Source organism: Neolamprologus multifasciatus, chromosome 16, assembly GCF_963576455.1.
Source record: "Neolamprologus multifasciatus chromosome 16, fNeoMul1.2, whole genome shotgun sequence".
In the NCBI taxonomy this organism is placed as follows: domain Eukaryota; kingdom Metazoa; phylum Chordata; class Actinopteri; order Cichliformes; family Cichlidae; genus Neolamprologus; species Neolamprologus multifasciatus.
In genome coordinates this window covers 1,775,535-1,796,248 of record NC_140454.1, presented here as the reverse complement: position 1 = coordinate 1,796,248, position 20,714 = coordinate 1,775,535, and the positions used below count along the sequence as shown (strand labels likewise).

General features: G+C 44.5%; 1 protein-coding gene across 4 annotated transcripts in view; it reads left to right on the top strand.

The window, feature by feature from the left end:
- The window catches only part of cntnap5a (contactin associated protein family member 5a), a 155,266-nt gene that overhangs the window by 71,968 nt on the left and 62,584 nt on the right, over window positions 1-20,714 (top strand). For all 4 annotated transcript variants that reach the window (XR_014869904.1, XR_014869905.1, XM_085136080.1 and 1 more), the window contains 7 exons: window positions 754-957; window positions 1,273-1,457; window positions 5,650-5,793; window positions 9,164-9,431; window positions 14,200-14,343; window positions 14,461-14,626; window positions 19,970-20,076. Coding sequence is in view for 2 of the 4 variants with exons in the window: in XM_085136080.1 (XP_084992206.1) it covers window positions 754-957; window positions 1,273-1,457; window positions 5,650-5,793; window positions 9,164-9,431; window positions 14,200-14,343; window positions 14,461-14,626; window positions 19,970-20,076 (1,218 nt within the window). In the remaining 2 variants the exon portion in view is untranslated. The remainder of the gene's footprint in view (window positions 1-753; window positions 958-1,272; window positions 1,458-5,649; window positions 5,794-9,163; window positions 9,432-14,199; window positions 14,344-14,460; window positions 14,627-19,969; window positions 20,077-20,714) is intronic.

Genomic DNA, 20,714 nt, shown 5'->3' with positions numbered 1-20,714 from the left:
CATTTGGCCTGGTTAGAATATCTGCATAATACATTTACCTCCTCTGCAACTGGTCACTGCTCTTCTAAAGCCTCTTAAGCCTCTTAAAGCTTCCATTGTTCCCCATTCTGTAAGGCAGTGACTGTGCCATTGGTTTAACACTGTCTTTGCCAACATGTGCATGGAAGCAGGCTATCGCAGTTCTTCTTCAACTGCTGAACAAAATTGCCACCCTGCAGACGGGAGGAGAACCAGAACGTTTGGCTTCCATCAATGGGACATTACGTCGATGCACCTTTTAAAATGGACAGAGTAACAGATTACCTGTATCCATGATAATCACTCAAACGTGCACATTTCTCAAATACAGCCAGTGTCTTCCAGTCTTCTGCCCACACTCCACTGAACCGCTCTCTCTTTTCCTGGATAGCTGCCTAACTGTCTGCTGCTCATTCAAAGCTGCTGTTCTGGGAACGAACAAGCAGGATGTCAAAATGACATTAAAAATCTCTAATACCTCTTTTGCCATTGTTTACATCCTCCGATGACCTCCCTGCTCGGTACCAGTTGGGAAAATGTATTCCTGTCGTTTGATTATCTTTACATAAAACGTTTAAACCACCAAGTTGTCTGCTCTCAGGTCCAGTTCATGCTGAAAATATGACAGTATCTGCACTGTGATTTGTAACAAGTAGATATTAGACACACTTTAATTGTTCTTTACTTACAGTCACTGACGTAATACTGACTCTAGAGTCGATCCTTTTCTTGTAGAGTCATACGTGGCAGACTTTGATGGCAGAAGCTCGTTGCTGTATCGGTTCAACCAGAAGTCCATGTCGACGGTCAAGGACGTGATCTCTCTGCGCTTCAAAAGCCATCAGGCCGAGGGCGTATTACTGCATGGAGAGGGGCAGCGAGGAGATTACATCACCCTAGAACTTCACAGAGGAAGACTGGACCTCTACCTCAACTTAGGTGAGCTCTGGTTTTCCAGTGTTGGTGGTCGTTGATGTGTCATTGCTGGAGATGAAGAGTGTGAGTATGTTTGTATATTTTGGAGGATGTCTTTACGATTAAGTTATCATTGGCTAAACCTGAATGTATAATAAGCTCACTGAATGTGAAGAGTAGTGCTGTTCCTAACAAACGATACTGAAAGGTCCAGACCAGCTTGGCTTTGTTGAGAGAAGTTTGAAAAGCAGTGCCTACTTCCACATGTACAAACACAAATACAGCGTCATTGCTGGAGATGTGTCTGCTCACTGTCTTCTTGGTCTTCTGTTTGTAAAGATGATAGCCGAGCGAGGTTCAGCAGCCATCGTGTTCCTGTCACTGTGGGCAGTCTGCTGGATGACCAGCACTGGCACTCAGTTCATATAGAGCGCTTCAACAAGCAGGTTAACCTCACAGTGGACTCCTATACACAGCGCTTCCAAACCAAAGGGGAAGGACACTCACTGGAGGTGGACTACGAGGTGAGTCCATGTGGTTAGACAGCAGTTAATGAATTTAGCTGCTGAGGATGAGACAACCCTGCCATTATTAAAGCACTGATGGACTGTGTTCATGGTGCTAAACAGACTCTAGTCTGTGTATGTCCTGAAAGAGGCTTTATTTGAAATAATCATTTGGAAAAACAGAGAAACAGAAATAGCAGACGAGTCATTTTTGATTCCTCAAAAGAACAGCTGCCTGCCAAGAACGCTGGCAGCCTCTGAAGACCTTTAGACAGCATTTAACATTGTGTGGCTCTGCATTGTATGCTGTGCAAACATGGACATTTTGCTATAACCCCCAAAGACCTTGGATACATTTTAGCAAAACAAAACAAAACATACCTAGATTCAGTCAGTAAATGCTTCACAACTCTGCAGCCAAACTAGACAACCTTGGCCCCAGAAACTGTACTTCAGTCTTATTAAGATTAAAGTGTGAGCAACAGCCTCATGACTGAGAAAATATCGATGCTATTAGTGTGTTTGAAAAAAAGTTCCACCAGATTTGATGCTTCACAAATCACAATTTAATCACAGCAGTACTGGGGGGTCTTATTATTGTAGCATACGGAGAGCTGTGCAGACTCTGCTTGGTTTGTGTATTAATAAGAGATGCATCCGTGTCCCAGTACTGGGACTGACGGAGTTAAGTGATTCTAACTTTATTTATTGTAAACCCATTCGAGCCATTCATGAACAGAATGTTCATCCTCCACATCTGGAACAAAACCAAAAACCATACATGCAGTGGAGTCTAAACAAAACAGAAGACAGTCCAGGGCGTTGGCCAGGAGGACAACGGCTGAGACAAAACTAATCAGGAGGCTGGAGACAGAGGAATTCTGGAGGGTGACTGGGAGGCCAGCAGCAGAGATCAACTCTTGATGGAAAAGACGCGGCCTATCCGGAGACTTGGCCAGAGATTACCGATGGCTGAAGAGGTTGGACTCCTCTGGTGGCTTGGCTGGGAGCCGGAGGCAACATGGGAGGAGACGGGACTCGAGGCTGCCACTGCGACGGAGACCCTCTGCTGACAAGGGCGAAAGCTGGCTCTTAGGTGGCTTGGATGGAGTCTGGCATCCAAGTCCATGCCAGGTGACTGGACAGGACAACAGCCACAGTGAAGATAATGGAGCCACTTAGACAGGTTGATACAGCGTCTGAGGCAAGCAACCGAGCTGGAGTCCCACCTTTTGTCCAGGGCAGAATGTCGGCAACGGCATGCATGGAGGAGACTCTCTGGAAGCCAGCGGTGACAGTGATGGGACACCGCGGCAGCTCCACAGGCGGCCAAACGCCACAGCGAGGAGTTACTGGCTCAGGCTTGGCTCAGACAGAGCAGGACTGACCACAGCAGGCTGAGCGGGGCCCTGTGGCTCGGACAGTACTGGCTTGGGACGCTCAGGGTCAGACATAGACCGATCAGGGTTGGCATGAAGAGATAAATGCTATAGAGGAATATGCAGTGAGGCAAATTCCCACGAACCCAAACATGTTCATGTGCAACTCTGGGAAACGTAGTTGATCGATTGTAGGAGGCGAAACCAGCGGCTTTTGTCTGCTTCTGTTGCATTGAGGAACAAAGTTCGTACATGGGCTACATTTGTTACTGTTATTATTAACGGTATGAGTCAGTTAGTGATTAATATTGATATCAATATTAACACTGTAGCTGTCCTGTTTATATTTAAATTCAGTATTAAATTTAAAAATTGTTTGCAACCAACATATGGTTGATTAGCTAACAACTTAGCTAATCAACTAACATATGGTTAGCTAAATTGTTAGCTAATCAACCATATGTTGGTTGATTAGCTAACAACTTAGCTAATCAACCAACATATGGTTGATTAGCTAAGTTGTTAGCTAATCAACCATATGTTGGTTGATTAGCTAACAATTTAGCTAACCATATGTTAGTTGATTAGCTAAGTTGTTAGCTAATCAACCATATGTTAGTTGATTAGCTAAGTTGTTAGCAACTTAGCTAATCAACCAACATATGGTTGATTAGCTAAGTCGTTAGCTAATCAACCATATGTTGGTTGATTAGCTAACAACTTAGCTAGCTAACTGTTTTTCTTTTAAATGAAGAAATTGTTGGATTAAAATACAGCATGTGTAATAACTGTATGGGGACATTACGTAAACATGTTATTGATAAGAATGTCAGGCTAAAACAGGCTTTCATCTGCTGCTGCTCTGTTAGAGAAAGCTTTTAAGTCTGGCTTCATTCACAAGAGTGAGGTCATTAGTGACATCATTAGTGACATCATTACTGAGGTCAGGCCCTGATGCCAGCTCAAAGTGCATGGATATGTAGCTCCTCATTATTTCCAGGGGCATGGATTGGGACGTTCTTCCATTAAAAATAAATAAATGAAAAAATGTAACATGTGCTTTGCTCCTGTTACATTAACAAAGGAAAAAGTCTTCCCTCAGCTGCTGTGGCAATAAGACCACGAGGGAGTCAGCATGTAATAGGTGTGATGTAGCTTTGGAGGCTGTGAGTGTTACTCTGTCAGCATCTGCCATAGATTTAATAACTAAATGAACACTGATATCTCCTCTTTTCACAAACGCATTCATTACCCAACCTGTGCAAGCACACACACACACACACACACACAAGCCCGTTCAGCTATCTTAGTGAGGACCTTCATTGACATAAAGGTTTCCCTAGTTCAGGGGTCACAACCTTTAACACCAAAGAGCCATTTGGAGCCGGTTTCCACACAAAAGAAAACTCTGGGAGCCACAAATACTTTCTGACATCTAAAATGAAGATAACACTGTATATATTGTTTTTTTTACCTTTATGCTTTGTGTGAACAACTAAGGTGTGCTGCTTATGAACTCCATGAAGTGCTACAGAGAAAATTACATTTTATTTATGTAATTAACACCTTTTGAACTCTTAAAGAAATATAACAAAAGGAAAGCTGAACTAAAATGATCCAGCAAACAAAAACTGCTGTGAGCCGCCCTCATATCTCCTTTGAGCTTTTGGAGCCTCGACCTGACTTTTAAAAAATAATTGGAAAAAAGCTCGATGCTGCTAAAAAATGAAAAATAGATATTTGCAAAATTCTGCCTAAATATGTATTTTACCTGGTTAATGTGTGTGGCGGGGCGTGGCCTGCAGCGCCGCTGCAGGGGAGGCGGACGCACCTAAACGGCACCCGCAATCACGCCTCGCCGCCTTAACGTCTGTGCTGTTGTGTTGGTGTGTGTCGGGCTGTGAGCTGCAAAGCTACAGCCAGCTGTGTGCGTACAGCAACCGTGTGTGAAAAGTGGTCAATAAAGATGCTGAAAAGCATGTTCATGCAAACATCGTCGGGTCTGCCGTGATATGTTTACAATAAGACTTCTGCTCCTGAACCTCTGCGCACAGCATCTGCAGATCAGGCTGTACGAAGTCACTTCATCTTTACTGTAAGCTGTCGTCTGTGAGGCGTCAGCGTGTTTGTTTTAACATAGTTCACGGTGGAGCTGCTGACATGATGTGGATCCATAACTGGCCTACCTGGGGTTGAAAGTCTCGGTAAATGCACGGCGTTTCGTACACCGCTTATTTTGAGCGATGAAAAAATAATAGAATATAATTTTATTTTTATATTTCAAAATCACAATAATCTTCCAATTTAGAACTACAAGTTAAAAAAGAACTAATATAAATAAAATACACTTCAGCTAAATACTTCTAATTTATTTTCCCAAACCACGCGGAGCCGCAGTATAAGGAGTAAAGAGCCGCATGCAGGTTACTGACCCCTGCCCTAGCCCCTGACCCTAACCCTAACCATTAAAAATGAATGCCTAACCCTGACCCTAAACCTAACCATAACCTAACTGTAACCCTGACACTAAAACCACATTTTGAGCCTCATAAATGCTTCAAACTTGTGAGGATCGTGAGCGTGTCCTCACAAGTGACTGTTGGTTCTCACAAGTATAGTAGAATGCAGATTTTGGTCCTCACAGAGATAGCTAGACAGGAACACACACACACACACATCTATTTATGTTGTGTTTGGTATTTTGCATATACTTTGGTTGTTGTTGTGTTGGCACAATGACAATAAAAGATTCTGAATTTAATGTCACATCACTTTTGTTAAAAACACGAGTTGTTCTTGGTGAATCAGTTTCTGTATTTTCTTCTTTAAAGCTGAGCTTCGGAGGGATCCCGTTGCCGGGTAAGCCTGGCACCTTTCTGAGGAAGAACTTCAATGGTTGCGTGGAAAACCTCTACTACAGCGGGATCAATGTCATAGATCTGGCAAAGAGACGCAAGCCGCAGATACACAGCGTGGTGAGTTGTGTCGTTTCCCACAGTTACCGTGCTGCATGTGTTCTTAGTGAGTCTGTTGTGTATTAAGCTGAACTCATATATGTAAAAAATGATGTGTGACGATGTGTCGCGCCCTGAAAAGGGGGAAAACATGAAAACACAGACAGCAGTATGTGAGTTCTTCTGTCTTTTCCAATCCTGCACATCTGTGATCGACGACTATGACGACTGATTGTTTCTACCTGGTGTTTATAAAGACGAACCTGTGCAGTGATTGACTCGATGGACTCACTTTTAAAAGCTCACAAATGTGAAAAAGCCTCACAGCACAGATGATCTCTATTAGGGAGCGAAGCTGATGTAATGATATTTATAAAGATAGGAAAAATGCAGGAAGAGTGCATCTGTAGGCGGGCAAAAGGAGGTGGGCGAGTGGAGAGAGTGAAACTGTAAAGGTCTAATTTGGTAATCATATATCGCAGTGCAGTAATTCTACAGTCAGGTTTAACAGGAGTGTGAGGCAACAGCATGGAGCAGCATCTCCGTCAGGACGGACCGACAACGTTATGAAAACATATTGATTGCACATTTCTGTGGATGAAGTTTAGAGTCCTCTGGAGGGACAGAAGGCCAACTGGCTGTGGTGAAGATAGGGTAACAAATAAGACTGGAGAAAGGTGCAAGATCCTCATCAGTGACCCACCAAACTGGTCACGCTGAATGAAGCAGCATAACTTTCTGCAGCGCTTCATCTGGGAACAGCCCAAGTCTCCAGTGGCAGATCTGCCAATTCTAGTGTTCAGTGGCACAAAGTAAAGAGCGCACAGACTTCCCCTCCTACTTTGTACGAAGAGGTTCAAACTAAGTGCAAATAAAATAATTTTGACACTGTGAGAAAAACTGCAGTTTGAATTGACACTGTGAGGCATGCAAGGTGGCAGAAACTCTTTTTTATTCTCGTGCGTTGTTGTTTTTATGCGAACGTGTTTTCTGTATTTGACAGAGAAATTTGAGTTTAGTGTGAATATGTGTGAATAAACATGAAGCCAAGCGATGGTGCAGACGCTCGCTCGCGTCGTTTTCTCTCTGCTGATTCGTGAGATATCTGATTAGTCATTTAAGCGAGTCTTGTCAGACACTGAGGAACATGTGACAATGGTTACATCCATTGTGATTAAGCCCGAGTGCTGTTTGAGAGTCACCACCTACACCAATCACCCAGCCAGGTCTCATCTCAGACGCCGCTGCCTTGACGTCTGACTGCTGCATTAAAAGGTCTTTACTGACAACAGAAGCAGGGGTGGGAAGAGGCCGGCGTGATGGAAGCTGTAATGGAATTTCAATGGGACAATCTCCCCGAGGTTGATGGGAGGGAATCATATTGAAAGTCAAAGAGCTGTGATTGCTGCGTGCTGCCCTGCAGGCAGCAGGACTGATGGGACTCTGACCTCAGCACACACCACTGTCTGTGTGTGTCTGTGTGTGTGTGTGTCTGTGTGTCTGTGTTTGCAGCTCTCACATGTTCCTGTACTTAACTCCATGGACGAGTTTATCAGGTTAAACTCGTCCTGGATCCAGAACTAAATGTTTGTCTTTGTTACGAAGACAGAAGAGCCAGAAGAGTCGTCCACAATCTGTTCTACATAGATGTGTGTGTCTGTGTGTGTGTTTGTGTGTGTGTGTGTTTGTGTGTGTCTGTGTGTGTGTCTGTCTGTGTGTGTCTGTGTGTGTGTGTGTGTGTGTGTGTGTTTGTGTGTGTGTGTCTGTGTGTGTCTGTGTGTGTGTGTGTCTGTGTGTGTGTGTGTCTGTGTGTGTGTGTGTTTGTGTGTGTGTTTGTGTGTGTGTGTCTGTGTGTGTGTGTTTGTGTGTGTGTGTGTGTGTGTGTGTCTGTGTGTGTGTGTGTGTGTGTGTGTTTGTGTGTGTGTGTCTGTGTGTGTCTGTGTGTGTGTGTGTGTTTGTGTGTGTGTTTGTGTGTGTGTTTGTGTGTGTGTGTCTGTGTGTGTGTGTCTGTGTGTGTGTCTGTGTGTGTGTGTGTTTGTGTGTGTCTGTGTGTGTGTGCGTCTGTGTGTGTGTTTGTGTGTGTGTGTCTGTGTGTGTGAGTGTTTGTGTGTGTTTGTGTGTGTGTGTCTGTGTGTGTGTGTGTTTGTGTGTGTTTGTGTGTGTGTGTCTGTGTGTGTCTGTGTGTGTGTGTCTGTGTGTGTCTGTGTGTGTTTGTGTGTGTGTGTCTGTCTGTGTGTGTCTGTGTGTGTCTGTGTCTGTGTGTGTCTGTGTGTGTTTGTGTGTGTGTGTCTGTGTGTGTGTGTGTGTGTGTGTGTTTGTGTATGTTTGTGTGTGTGTGTGTGTGTGTGTGTCTGTGTGTGTCTGTGTGTGTGTGTCTGTGTGTGTCTGTGTGTGTGTCTGTGTGTGTCTGTGTGTGTCTGTGTCTGTGTGTGTGTGTACATTAACACCACTGACCCTATTTTCAGTGCAACACCAGCAGCCGGTGTATTAAAGATAAATGTCTGTTTTGCTGATTGTCTCCATGGATGGTCTGATGTGTGTCTCTGTGTATTATGGGATGGAACAGTCTTTGTCTTCTTTCCTCCCATAAAGACTGGTCCCAGTGTTTCCTCCCATAAAGACTGGTCCCAGTGTTTCCTCCCATAAAGGAGGTAATAAAGAAGCACTGAGACATACAGAGAATCCAACCAGTTTCCAGTTCCTCTTCCTTTAATCACATGCTTTAATGGAGACTTCTGATTGGCTGTCCCCAGCCAATATAATATTTTTAACAGCAGGTGGGTGGGGCTGGGTTCGATGAGACCAATATTAGAGTCATCTCTCAGCAGCCAGTAGAATAAACAACTGCTTGAAGCTTTAGCCTCCCAGACATGACTTGTATATATGCTGACCTCATATTTAATATCTGTGAAGATAAGAGAGTCTGCTTTTTAAATCATTCAATGACCATCGCTGTGCTGTGAGACTGTAACTGTAACACTGTAACACTGTAACACTGTGATGCTACGTGTGTTGCAGAAAACAGGGAAACAGTGAAAAGCAAAGTAAATCCATTACGAAGAAACGCTGACGTTCAGCTCTCTCTGTGTGAGGTCATTTGATTAAATTTTCATTCGACACTACAAAATGTGTCGTATCTTTTACAGCATTACTATAAATTTATATTCTGTTCCAAGTACTACAAATTGGTACTGATGAATAATTTGCTGTTGATGCCAAATAATTCAGTTTAATGAATATTGTGGTTGACACGAGGAAAAGGTTCTGGTGTCAGTTCTCTTACCATTTGTTCCCCGTTCGTGCATAACAACGTGACATTTATCTCCCATGACGCCTAACATATTGTGCAAGACGCATGTAAATCTGCATCCTTGGCTTTTTCGTCCTCCAGGGCAACGTGACCTTCTCGTGTTCGCAGCCCCAGCTGGTGGCTTGCACCTTCGTGAGCTCCAGCAGCAGCTTCCTGTCGCTCCCGTCAGCGTCGCCCGCTGTGGGGGGTTTCTCCGTTCGCTTCCAGTTCAGGACGTGGAACCCGGAGGGGTTGCTGCTCTCCGTCCAACTCAACCCAGATCCGCAGAAACTGAGGCTGCAGATCAGCAACAGCTGGCTACGCCTGACCCTCCACAGCTCGGGACGACAGAAATCAGAGGCGTCAGCCGGTGAGTCCACACGACAGACTAACGTGTCCCTGATTCTACTGAGCACTCCTGATAGTGACTCGAACTAGACTTAACCCTTTAAAGCCGGTCAGAGCAGCACGCTCTGTTTTGCGTAACTATTTTTAAATCCCGGTAGCTCTGCAACCACGTGAGCTAGCGCAATAATTTTTTTTGCATATGAAACCGGAGGAGTTGTACTTACATCTTATGCCATCAGCTCGTCCTCGGTCACAGTTTCCTTCCACATATAGTTTTGCAAAAACTGCATAAAAAGCACTTGCAGCAACAAAAACATAATATTCCAGAAACACGCTTTGCCGATCTGATCAGCTGTTCATAACACTTCCTACATTGGATTAGACGTCAGTGTGAACTTTTGCATGTCCACCATGACCTGCCCGAAACCGGAAGTGACGTCATTTTCGCAGAAATGTAGTTGTTTTTTTTACCATCAGGGCCTCATGAGCCTATACTGGTGTTTTTAAAAGTTATGTTTGACTTTCTGACTTTCTGTGTGGTTTCTGGGATGCTTAGGACTCATATTGCACTGCTGGAAATAGTTTATTTTGATGCACATGCTGCTTTTCTGCAAATTTGCATTATAATATTTATTTTTGTTTTTCCTGCAGTGTATAAAAATTGGTGTATTTCAAAAATAAAACTATGAAGGCACTCAAAATAAATTTCCTGTGGTGGGAAACTATTTTGTGCAACTTTTTTGTATTTACAGTTTTGAGGGATAAGCCTCTTAAATTTCTCTAACTAGAAATATATGTTAAAAAACAAAAACGATTTTCAATTTTTTTGTAGTTTATTGCACTTTTTTGCAATTTATGTAATTACTATGCACTTAATGCAGACATATTATTAAAATCTGGGCTGTAATGGTTGTATTGATGTATAGCAACTTGAAATGCTCTCAAAAATGGCTCCACAGCATGTAAACATATAATATAAGCTCTGGCGGACTTGGTTCTATGGTAGGTCTTAACCTCTTAAGCCCCAAGCCTACCTGATCTCTTGCTTTTTGCCCCCGTATCAGGGGGCGTTGGGGCTTAAGAGGTTAAAGGGTTAATCAACCCCACAGATCCACGTCTGATTGGTGCATGCCAGTTACACAGCTGGCCTGCAGGATAATGCAGCTGCATGCTGCAAACCAGCTCAGGAGCAGCTCAAGAAACATGAAATATAGCTACAGAAATGACCCTCATGTAATGATCAGGACCCAAAGTCCAAACAGGAGGAACTCGAGGACACCAGGAGAGGCCCTGTGTCCAACCCCAGTGGGTCATTTTCGTTGTAGAGATGAAAAATGAAGCTAACGTTCACAGCTGCGCTCCTGTGCACACTCCTGGAGGATGGAACAGCTCATGTTTGCACACTTTTAGTATTCGATTTTAGTGATTTTTCTCCACAGACACATTAGATCAATTTAATGTTGTTTTACTCTATTTGTGAGTCCACTAAGAAGCTACTACTAGCTTAGCAAAGGGGCTAGATGAATTAGCTTAGCATGAACACAGACTGACACAGCGTTTGGTCACATTTTGATTCACAGCATCATCGCCTCAAAAAGCCTGTTTGCACTGCTGAGTCCTCCAAGGTGCTCGTTTTGAGCTCAGCAACCAATTTAATCTGTCTTACTTGTATCACCTTCATCCTCAAGAAAGTCGAAAATATTATGGCTTTTTCTTTTTTTGGGGAGGGGGGGACTTGAGGGAAAATATCATCTAATTATCTGTATAGGATTCCTTAGCAAAAATAACAGAGATAAGTAAGATTGCTTGGGGGAAGTCAGGCTCTCCGCAGTTGGATGGCTGCAGGGAAATATAGATGGAGAAGAAAACCACAGCTCGGGGACTGTATTCCCTTTTATATAATTTGCCTCATGGTGCATTAAATTAAACATCTGCGCAAGGACGTATCAGCCTCAGAGCTGCAGCCTATGAAGCCCGTGACCTCGAGTCCTGCAGCCGTGCAGAAACAATGCATTTACCATAGTTAAAGGAAGGGATCTGTTTATTGTTCGCGTTAGCGTCATCGCAATCCCTCGTCTTTCTCGTCCACTTTTGGAGGTCAATCTGAAATTATATATAGCGTATCATAGCATCTATACGCAGCAAACAACATTATCATATTAAACGCAGTGCGAGACAATCCCCAGGTCCTCGTCTCTGATGTGTGGAAACCCATCCTGTGGGAACATGCTGCACCGAGCACAGATGCAAACTTCAGACTTGCATTTTTCTCCAAAGTTGGACTTTTCCCTTCAGTTTCATTAGCTCTGTCACATCACAGTTTCACTGCGTCCTCGTTCAGCTGATAGGAGAGCGTTGGCAGGATGAAAATGGGCCCTGACTGATAACGTGGGAGCTGCGTGCACTGGCACCTTAATGTGAGAAGACTTTCATTAAGAAGTCTCCATCAGACTCTAGTCAGGAGACGCACAACATGTTGCATGAACACACAGACTGGAGTGGACACGGGGCTGCCACTGACGCTTTGGAGCAGTGATCACATCCAAATATATCTTTAGAGGCAGGACTGAGGATAAGAGTTGACCTGTGAAACAAATGCATGCGTCAATGCGATCTGCTGTTCCTACCCATCTAATAGTCCCTGCAGTCCTCAGACTCATTTAGTTGTTCAGAGTCTTGTGCTGCTGTCAGACTCCAGCTCCTTCGTCTCGGACCGATTACGATCCTTATTCTGCTGAGGAGATGCCGCGAGCCGCCGCGGTGGCTCTGACTACAACACTGGTGCTGCAGCACTCGAACACACTCAGCCCCGGGTTGGATGTGAAAACGATAAGAGCGTCGTGAGGATATCAGCTGACATGAAGCACAAACAGAAGCTGCCTCGACCTGAATGTTTAAAGGAGGCTCAGCTCTTAGCTCACAGGGATTATTAGCTTTACACGCAGGGAGTCTTTGGCCATGTTTAGTGTGAGCGCTCGCCACTCTAACACTTTAAAACCGGTCAGAGCAGCACGCTCTGTTTTGCGTAACTATTTTTAAATCCCGGTAGCTCTGCAACCACGTAAGCTAGCGCAATAATTTTTTTTGCATATGAAACCGGAGGAGTTGTACTTACATCTTATGCCATCAGCTTGTCCTCGGTCACAGTTTCCTTCCACATATAGCTTTGCAAAAACTGCATAAAAAGCACTTGCAGCAACAAAAACATAATATTCCAGAAACACGCTTTGCCGATCCGATCAGCTGTTCATAACACTTCCTACGTCCATCAGCGTGAACTATCGCATGTCCGCCATGACCTGCCCGAAACTGGAAGTGACGTAATTTTCGCGGAAATGTAGTTTTTTACCATCAGGGCCTCATGAGCCTATACTGGTGTTTTTAAAAGTTATGTTTGACTTCATGACTTTCTGTGTGGTTTCTGGGATGCTTAGGACTCATATTGCACTGCTGGAAATAGTTTATTTTGATGCATTTGCTGCTTTTTTGCAAATTTGCATTATAATATTTATTTTCGTTTTTCCTGCAGTGTATAAAAATTGGTGTATTTCAAAAATAAAACTATGAAGACACTCAAAATAAATTTCCTGTGGTGGGAAACTATTTTGTGCAACTTTTTTGTATTTACAGTTTTGAGGGATAAGCCTCTTAAATTTCTCTAACTAGAAATATATGTTAAAAAAAACAAAAACAATTTTCAATTTTTTTGTAGTTTATTGCACTTTTTTGCAATTTATGTAATTACTATGCACTTAATGCAGACATATTATTAAAATTTAGGCTGTAATGGTTGTATTGATGTATAGCAACTTGAAATGCTCCCAAAAATGGCTCCACAGCATGTAAAAATATAATATAAGCTCTGGTGGACTTGGTTCTATGGTAGGTCTTAAAGAGTTAAAAGATGAGCAGCAGCCACACAAACTGACTGGGCAGCAAACACATGGTGAGATTTATATATCTGACCTGAAAGGAGGGAAGGAAACTCAGATTAATGTTGTCTGCTGTGGCAACACTGCTTATTCCATGACACAGTGAACGGAGAGAAGGAAATACCCGCGGCCCCCAGACTCTTCTGGGATGCAGGGATCTGCTGCAAGTCACAGGCATGTTGGACTGAGTGTGAGTGGAACAGAGGCGTGGCTCAGTCAGTCCTCCTGAAGGCTCCAGCTTTGTGATGATCTGTCACAGCCACTTTTACTTTGGTGGAGCACTTGCTTACAGGTTAAAGGTTTGGGTTAGGCAGTGCGGGCAGCTGTAGTAACCTTCTCAGCAACAAGGGAACAAAGAATCTGACACATCAGAAGATATTCCAGATGTTGGTCTGCAGAGTCGTGTGAGTGCGTTTGCTCGTATCTCTGCAGCCTTCTAACTGCAGGCGATCGACTGTAACAGAGATGCTGGTGTCATCTTTTAAGTGAAGAATGGAGAAGGATTGACTGCGGTACACTGCTTACTTCACATTAGTGGAGCTAATGCACCCACGCTATTTGTTGACAATAATAAAGAACCAGGAAGAAGCTGACGTTAGTAATTTCTCCACATTTCCATATTCACTTCATCTAAATGATAAAATATGCGCTGAGTGACACGGCGGAGGAGGCAGACTTTTTGTTCGGAGGCTCCGAGTGATGGAGGAGGCTGGAAGCTGCGCAGCTCCTGTGGTGTCCGTGAAAACAAGCGTGTGTGTGCACGGGAAATTTACTGGCAGCTCTTAAAAGTCTATGTCTAACTAAAGTGAAATGAATAAATATTGTTGTCATCTAAACTTCCAAACCGTTCTTCATCAGCCAGGAGAGTCAGCGACGGGCTGTGGCACTCTGTGAGCCTCGACGCCAGGAGCCTGCAGATCACTCTGACTGTGGATAACGAGCCCTCCTCCACTATTGAACTTTGGGAACAAGTGCAATCCAGAGGCAGCTTTTACTTTGGAGGTTAGTGGATTTACACACCATGCTTCCAATATTAACACAGCTTAAGACTTTACACTCTAACCGAATGTTTCTTGGGAGTAAAAGCTAAAGGTTGTATCGTGTGTTATTTCCATCCAGGCTGTCCTGCGACTGCTCCAGACTGCCAGGGCTTTGCTCCGGCGTTCCAGGGTTGTATGCAGCTCATATTCATCAACAGCCAGCTGATGAATCTCAGTCACGTGCAGCAAGGACTGCTGGGGAATTATAACGAGCTTCAGTTCGACACGTGCAATATAAAAGACAGGTAACGTAGCCTGAATGTGTTTGAGTAAGGACGTGGCTCAGACGTGGAGCTGCTGAAAGCATGCACACATGTGACTGTTGAATGTCAAACATTATCCAAGATGGCAGCGCAGCCTCATCCATGCCCACTCTGTTAATTTGTGGATGACAGCGTGCTGCCTGCAGCGCAGCCTGAATGTCACTGACATCTTGTCCTATAGAGGCAAACTGACAGGATCGTCCAATTAAAGTGCAACAGGAAACTGGCGAGGAGCTTCTCTGGCAGACGACTATGCTAACAAGCTGCCTCCCTACTGCCCTGTGCGCCGTGCTCTCCCTCATTACCCTGCACAGCTGGGGGCCCTGTGAGCACCTTCATGTGGATCATGTACAGGATTGAAGTAAACATGCAGCTTTTTCTTCAGTTTCACATGTCTGCTGTCTAAGCCACAAACACGGGAGTGACGGCGGTCTCCCGTGTCAGTGAGGCGAACGGCGCGCTGCAGGAAGTGACCAAATAAAGAAGGCGATGCAGCTCCAGGAGCATGCTTTGGTGCTCTTCCATGTAATTTCATTTATTGAAGGGTGTGACACTGCCACTAGGATTACACAAACAACATCAGGCTGTCTTTGATGAAACATGGCTGAAGCTTTGGTGCCGATACTGTAGTGGTGTACAATCTCCTCGCCGATACTGCAGTGGTGTACAAACTCCTCGCCGATACTGCAGTGGTGTACAAACTCCTCGCCGATACTGCAGTGGTGTACAAACTCCTCACCGATACTGCAGTGGTGTACAAACTCCTCACCGATACTGCAGTGGTGTACAAACTCCTCACCGATACTGCAGTGGTGTACAAACTCCTCACCGATACTGCAGTGGTGTACAAACTCCTCTCCGATACTGCAGTGGTGTACAAACTCCTCGCCGATACTGCAGTGGTGTACAAACTCCTCGCCGATACTGCAGTGGTGTACAAACTCCTCGCCGATACTGCAGTGGTGTACAAACTCCTCACCGATACTGCAGTGGTGTACAAACTCCTCGCTGATACTGCAGTGGTGTACAAACTCCTCAAGATGAGTTCAGCCTTCCTCTGTTTTCTTTAAGCAGCCATCCATACGTCCATTTCTACTGCTGGGCACAGGGACAGCAGTCTCATTGTAGTCCAAACATCTCCCGGCCTCTGGCTCTTCTGTTTGGACACTGAATCGCGGATGTTCTCAAACCACGTGAAAAACATTTCCATCGTGTTCTGGGCCTCCTCTTGGATGGACGAATTGCTCAGCTTAGATGGATCCAGAAGGCATCCTCACAGGAAGCCTGAACCATCACTGAGGGAACAGCAGCTCTACCCTGAATCACTCAGATCCTCACTCAGCCGCTGCTGTCACTTCATCACGGAGGCCAACATTTGGTGCATCTCTAAAGCTGAGCCAGGACACCCTTCAGCTTTCAGTTGGACCCTGTCCTTATTCAAATGATGACACATACAGCAGTAACACTGCTTACATTGTACCGTGTGGGCCAGAGGGCTGCACTGTGTAGAGCCACTGTTATCATCCAGTGCACACACTTCACAGCATGCCAGCCTGTACTCCCGTCTTTATGTTTGAACTTTAATTTAGGCTCCAGCAGCTCCTTGGGGAAACTCCTTCATCTTCATCTACATGCTAACTGTGTTTGTCTTTCCTTTGGTGTTGGCTCGGTTACATATTTTACACTGAATAACCGTTTACTTCCTGAAAAAGATTGATTTATCAGGCTTATGTTTATTATTATTATAAAATTGATGAACCTGCATCTCTAGGGACAATCAGGACTCTGTGTCTTTGATAGTGAACATGAGGAACATGACCTGGACGACTGCCGTCCTGATGGCTTTATGGTGTTTCACTCGTTTCAAGTCCTTTTATGATTTTATGATAGACATGGCTGATAAACGAAAGTGGATGAAGCGCGCTGTGCTTCAGGGCTAGCTTACGGCGTCGAGTTGCTATGATACGAGAGTGGGATGCCTCAGGGTTTCTTAGTGAGATCCACCTTCACCAGTGACATCTGATTTCTCACCAGTATGGTGAGAGCTCGGTCCTGGGATGTATTTACTGGGTGAATGAGATCAAATGGCAAATTAAGTGGTAATAAAAATCCTTTGAACACATGAGGGAGGTGATTTCCTCATTTCTGTTCTGAGGTTTTACTTTGACGATACGAGGAAATGAACTCCGTCTGAATCTTCTTAGCTTTCGGTCTAATTACACTGTGACTCGCTTTATTGTTCGTGTGCACCTGGGTGTGCCGGCTGCTGTCATTTCTTGACCTGTAAGGTCAACCGTGCACACAACATCAGAAAATAGCCTGACGGTAATTAAACCGACGGCTGCAACCTTATCCGTGTTGCGGCCGGCCTGTGCTGCTGCAGTTAATAGGTGAGAGATAAAAGTGCATGAAATTATAGATGCATGCTTGAAAGGCTGGCAATTATGTGAAACTGAAGGAGGCTCGAGGACGGGACTATTAATCAGAAGAGTGCAGTTTAAAATGTTCCCTGCAACACGTTTTGTGGTGAAATCCTATTAACGGGCATTCTTGTCTGAAGGTGACAGAGATGCATTTATTTTTAGAGAAGCGCTGCCACGGCTCCACTTTTTCAAATTCAGACAAGGGCGCAGTGTGAGAAAGCGTCGGTTCACACTTGTTTTTATTTTTACTTCGCACAACATGAATCAACAGCAAATGAGTCTTTTGGGGGACTTCAAAGCTGGTGTTCATGACAGCACGGGAGCGAATAAAGGCGAACGTGAGCACGGCTCTTTCTTACCTGCTGGATAAAAGATCGGCTTTGTAAACACCGACAAAACAACTGGTTCTGTTAGTCGCTAATGCAGATGACTGGAAGCCGCCTGTTTATGTGGGTTTGTTTGTTTTTCCTTCTTTGTGGTTGGAAGTAAAGTGTTATCATCCTCAGCAGCTCCTAAAGCCTCAGTTGTTCTGAAAGCTTGAAAGAGCTCAGCACATTAGGAGGTAACTACAGATCTTTCAATTAGTCAGCAGACGGGAAAGTTAATTAGCAAACATTTTGATAATCAATTAATTACAAGCAGTCAAAACACAGAACATCTCTGCCTGCAGCTTTTTCCATGAGATAACTTGTTCTGTGTTGTTTCTGACATGCTAGCATGTTGCATGTCCTTCACTTTAAAATCGCTGCTTACAGTCTGAAGAGAAGGACCAGTCATAGATATATGCATAGATATACCCCTTTGGTAGCAGTGACAGAGGGCCGATCTGCTCAGCTCAGCTCTGTGTGGTTTTGTGTGGCAGAGCATGCAGACGCTAACATAGCATTTGAGCTAACATAGCATTTGAGCTAACATAGCATTTGAGCTAACATAGCATTTGAGCTAACATAGCATGCAGACGCTAACATAGCATGCAGACACTGTCACTACCCGATCCGTACCGGAAACCCGATCGGTACCCCGCATGCGCGAAAGGTGTCTACTTCCGGTCGTAGCGTTTTACGATAGTTATGGGTCAGAGTATCTGTTAAGATGTTAAGAATAATAAGTATATCTTAAAATGTTTGCAATAATGAAGCATTTCAGTACAATGTAGACAAAAACGAAAAATAAAAAGATAGTTACGGATCGGGACTCCCTGATCCTTACTGCGCATGTGCAAAGTCGGACCGTACAAATCGGGTCTACCCGATCCTTACGGCGCATGTGCAGATGTTTTCTTCTTCTTCTGTTCATTTAATGGCAGTTTACTCCCCAGTGTATGAGGATACCGCCACCTGCTGACCGAGCGAATGAACCCTATTGTAAACTGAATTAGCGTCATTACAAACGTGTGTTAAATTTGACACAGTCGAGTGTGTTTATGCTTGTCTGTGTGGAGAGGATTGTTGGAATAGTGATGATGATGTCCGCTATCACTGTCAATTGTCAGTAAACACTTAATCTGGCTGATGAATCTTCACGTGACACATTGCTAAATCAATATAATTAAGTCTGTAATTAGGCGCCATTCTTCTTATTTTACGGCGCTGTTGTTCAATCGGGGAACGCTCTCTGTTGAGGAGAAAAGCATGAATTTGTTTGTATACGGATTATCCATCGTTTAAATGTCCCGGTAGTCGGAAAGGAGGCAGAGCTGTTGAGAAATGCTAAGAGCTAACTGGGGGCTAACCGTATCATTCAAATATATTGAATGTCGCAATGTTGGCAAAGAGAGGAAGTGACGTAAGATTTGCGCATGCGGGGTACCGATTGGGTTTCCGGTACGGATCGGGTAGTGACAATAGCATTTGAGCTAACATAGCATGCAGACGCTAACATAGCATTTGAGCTAACATAGCATTTGAGCTAACATAGCATGCAGACGCTAACATAGCATGCAGACGCTAAGAGCAGCAGCATTTTTTTCTTTGTGAGCCTGAGAAGCGTCATTACTGAAAAGCCTGTCAGGTCTGTGACAAACCTCTCTCTCCCTCACTGGACAGAGAATCACACACTGTCCATAGATGTCCCCTCATCTTAGCTTCATTGGTGACTTTAGGTGGAAATGTGACTGAAGTGTCACGTCATGGTCATGTGATGAACCGCCAATCCGACTCTGGAGAACGCAAGAAAACACGCATGGATGGGGTTTGAAGTGTATTCTGCATCTCTGCTTTGTGACTAACTATAATGACAGATGTTCATCATTGCAGATCCACTCAGTCCTGTTTTGTTTAAGTGTTCCTCAGACAGAGATTCATGAATCAGAAACAGCTGAACTGCAGTTCTGGCAGAAAGGCAGACACCACGAATGAAGATCGCCGCGGTTAGAGCTCCAGATTGTAATGCTAAAATCTTCTTATAGCACCAGTTACAACAACAGTTACCTCAAAGTGCTTTATATACAATATTAACCCTCTCAGGTCAGGCGTTGCCGATTTGCAACAGTTAAAAACTAACAACCTGATTACCCCACATACATTTGGAGTTTCTTTTACTCCAAAGTACCACTGCAGGACTTGGTTGTGCATTAGCAACAAAAAGTTTAATTTGAGCCTGAGAGGGTTAAAGAGAAAAGCTGCAGCAATAGATGATCCCTGATGGGGAAGCACTTGGTGTCAGTGGGAAGGAAGAACTTCCTTTAAGTTTTATTTCACGAGCTCAGGTATGATGAGCGATGATGGATGAGGGACCGTGTACAGGGGAAGGCCTCGAAGGAGAATGGCCAGGCCGGGCCGATCCCCGTGTACCAATGAGAAGTGAATGAAAGGAAGAAGGGGGGGCGGGGTTCAAATGTCCATATATCAGGTACAATCACGGAGTAAATGAGTGGATTCCTAAACTGTGCTTTCCTTTGCAGATGCCTTCCTAACCTGTGTGAACACGGAGCGCGCTGTTCTCAGATGTGGAGCTCTTTCTCCTGTGACTGCTCGGGGACGGGTTACGCTGGAGCGACATGTCACAACTGTGAGCACTTTGTCTCATTTCTTCACCTCCTCTCAAAGCCGCCATTACACCCGCCGCACCGCCCCATTTATTCTCGCTCTGCCCAGTTGTGTCATTCGATTCGGCACACATCCGCCAGCCTCGCTCGTACCTTTCTTCACCTGCGCAGAGCAAAAAAAGCTGTCCTGCTTCGACTTGACAAGACCTTTACAACCGATGCTGCTATTCTCACTTTCAAAATTCTGAGAATCTCTTTTCGCTACACCCTAAATAGTGTTAGACTGGCTGACTTTAGACTGACTCTGCATGTAGGAGCTTTTCCATACGGCTGTCATTTTATGACATCGCCTTGATATTTGCTGTGGAGACGGCTGTTGGAAAGTATGTGTGAAATTCCCCTGCCCCAGAATACTGATATCTTGTTTATATGCAGGCAAACGCAGCCGTGTTTGGCTGATGGAGAGAACATGGCAGATAAGATCATCTGCTGAATTAAAAATAGGGCCTTTCATCAACTTCCCCGTAAACACGTGAAATCAACTTTTCTGTCTGGACTCAAAACCTGAAACCTGACAGAGTCTGAAAACACTCAGCAGATTCAGAAATGTCTGGCTTCATCTCTGGAGTTTGCACACACACACACACACACACAAGCCCAT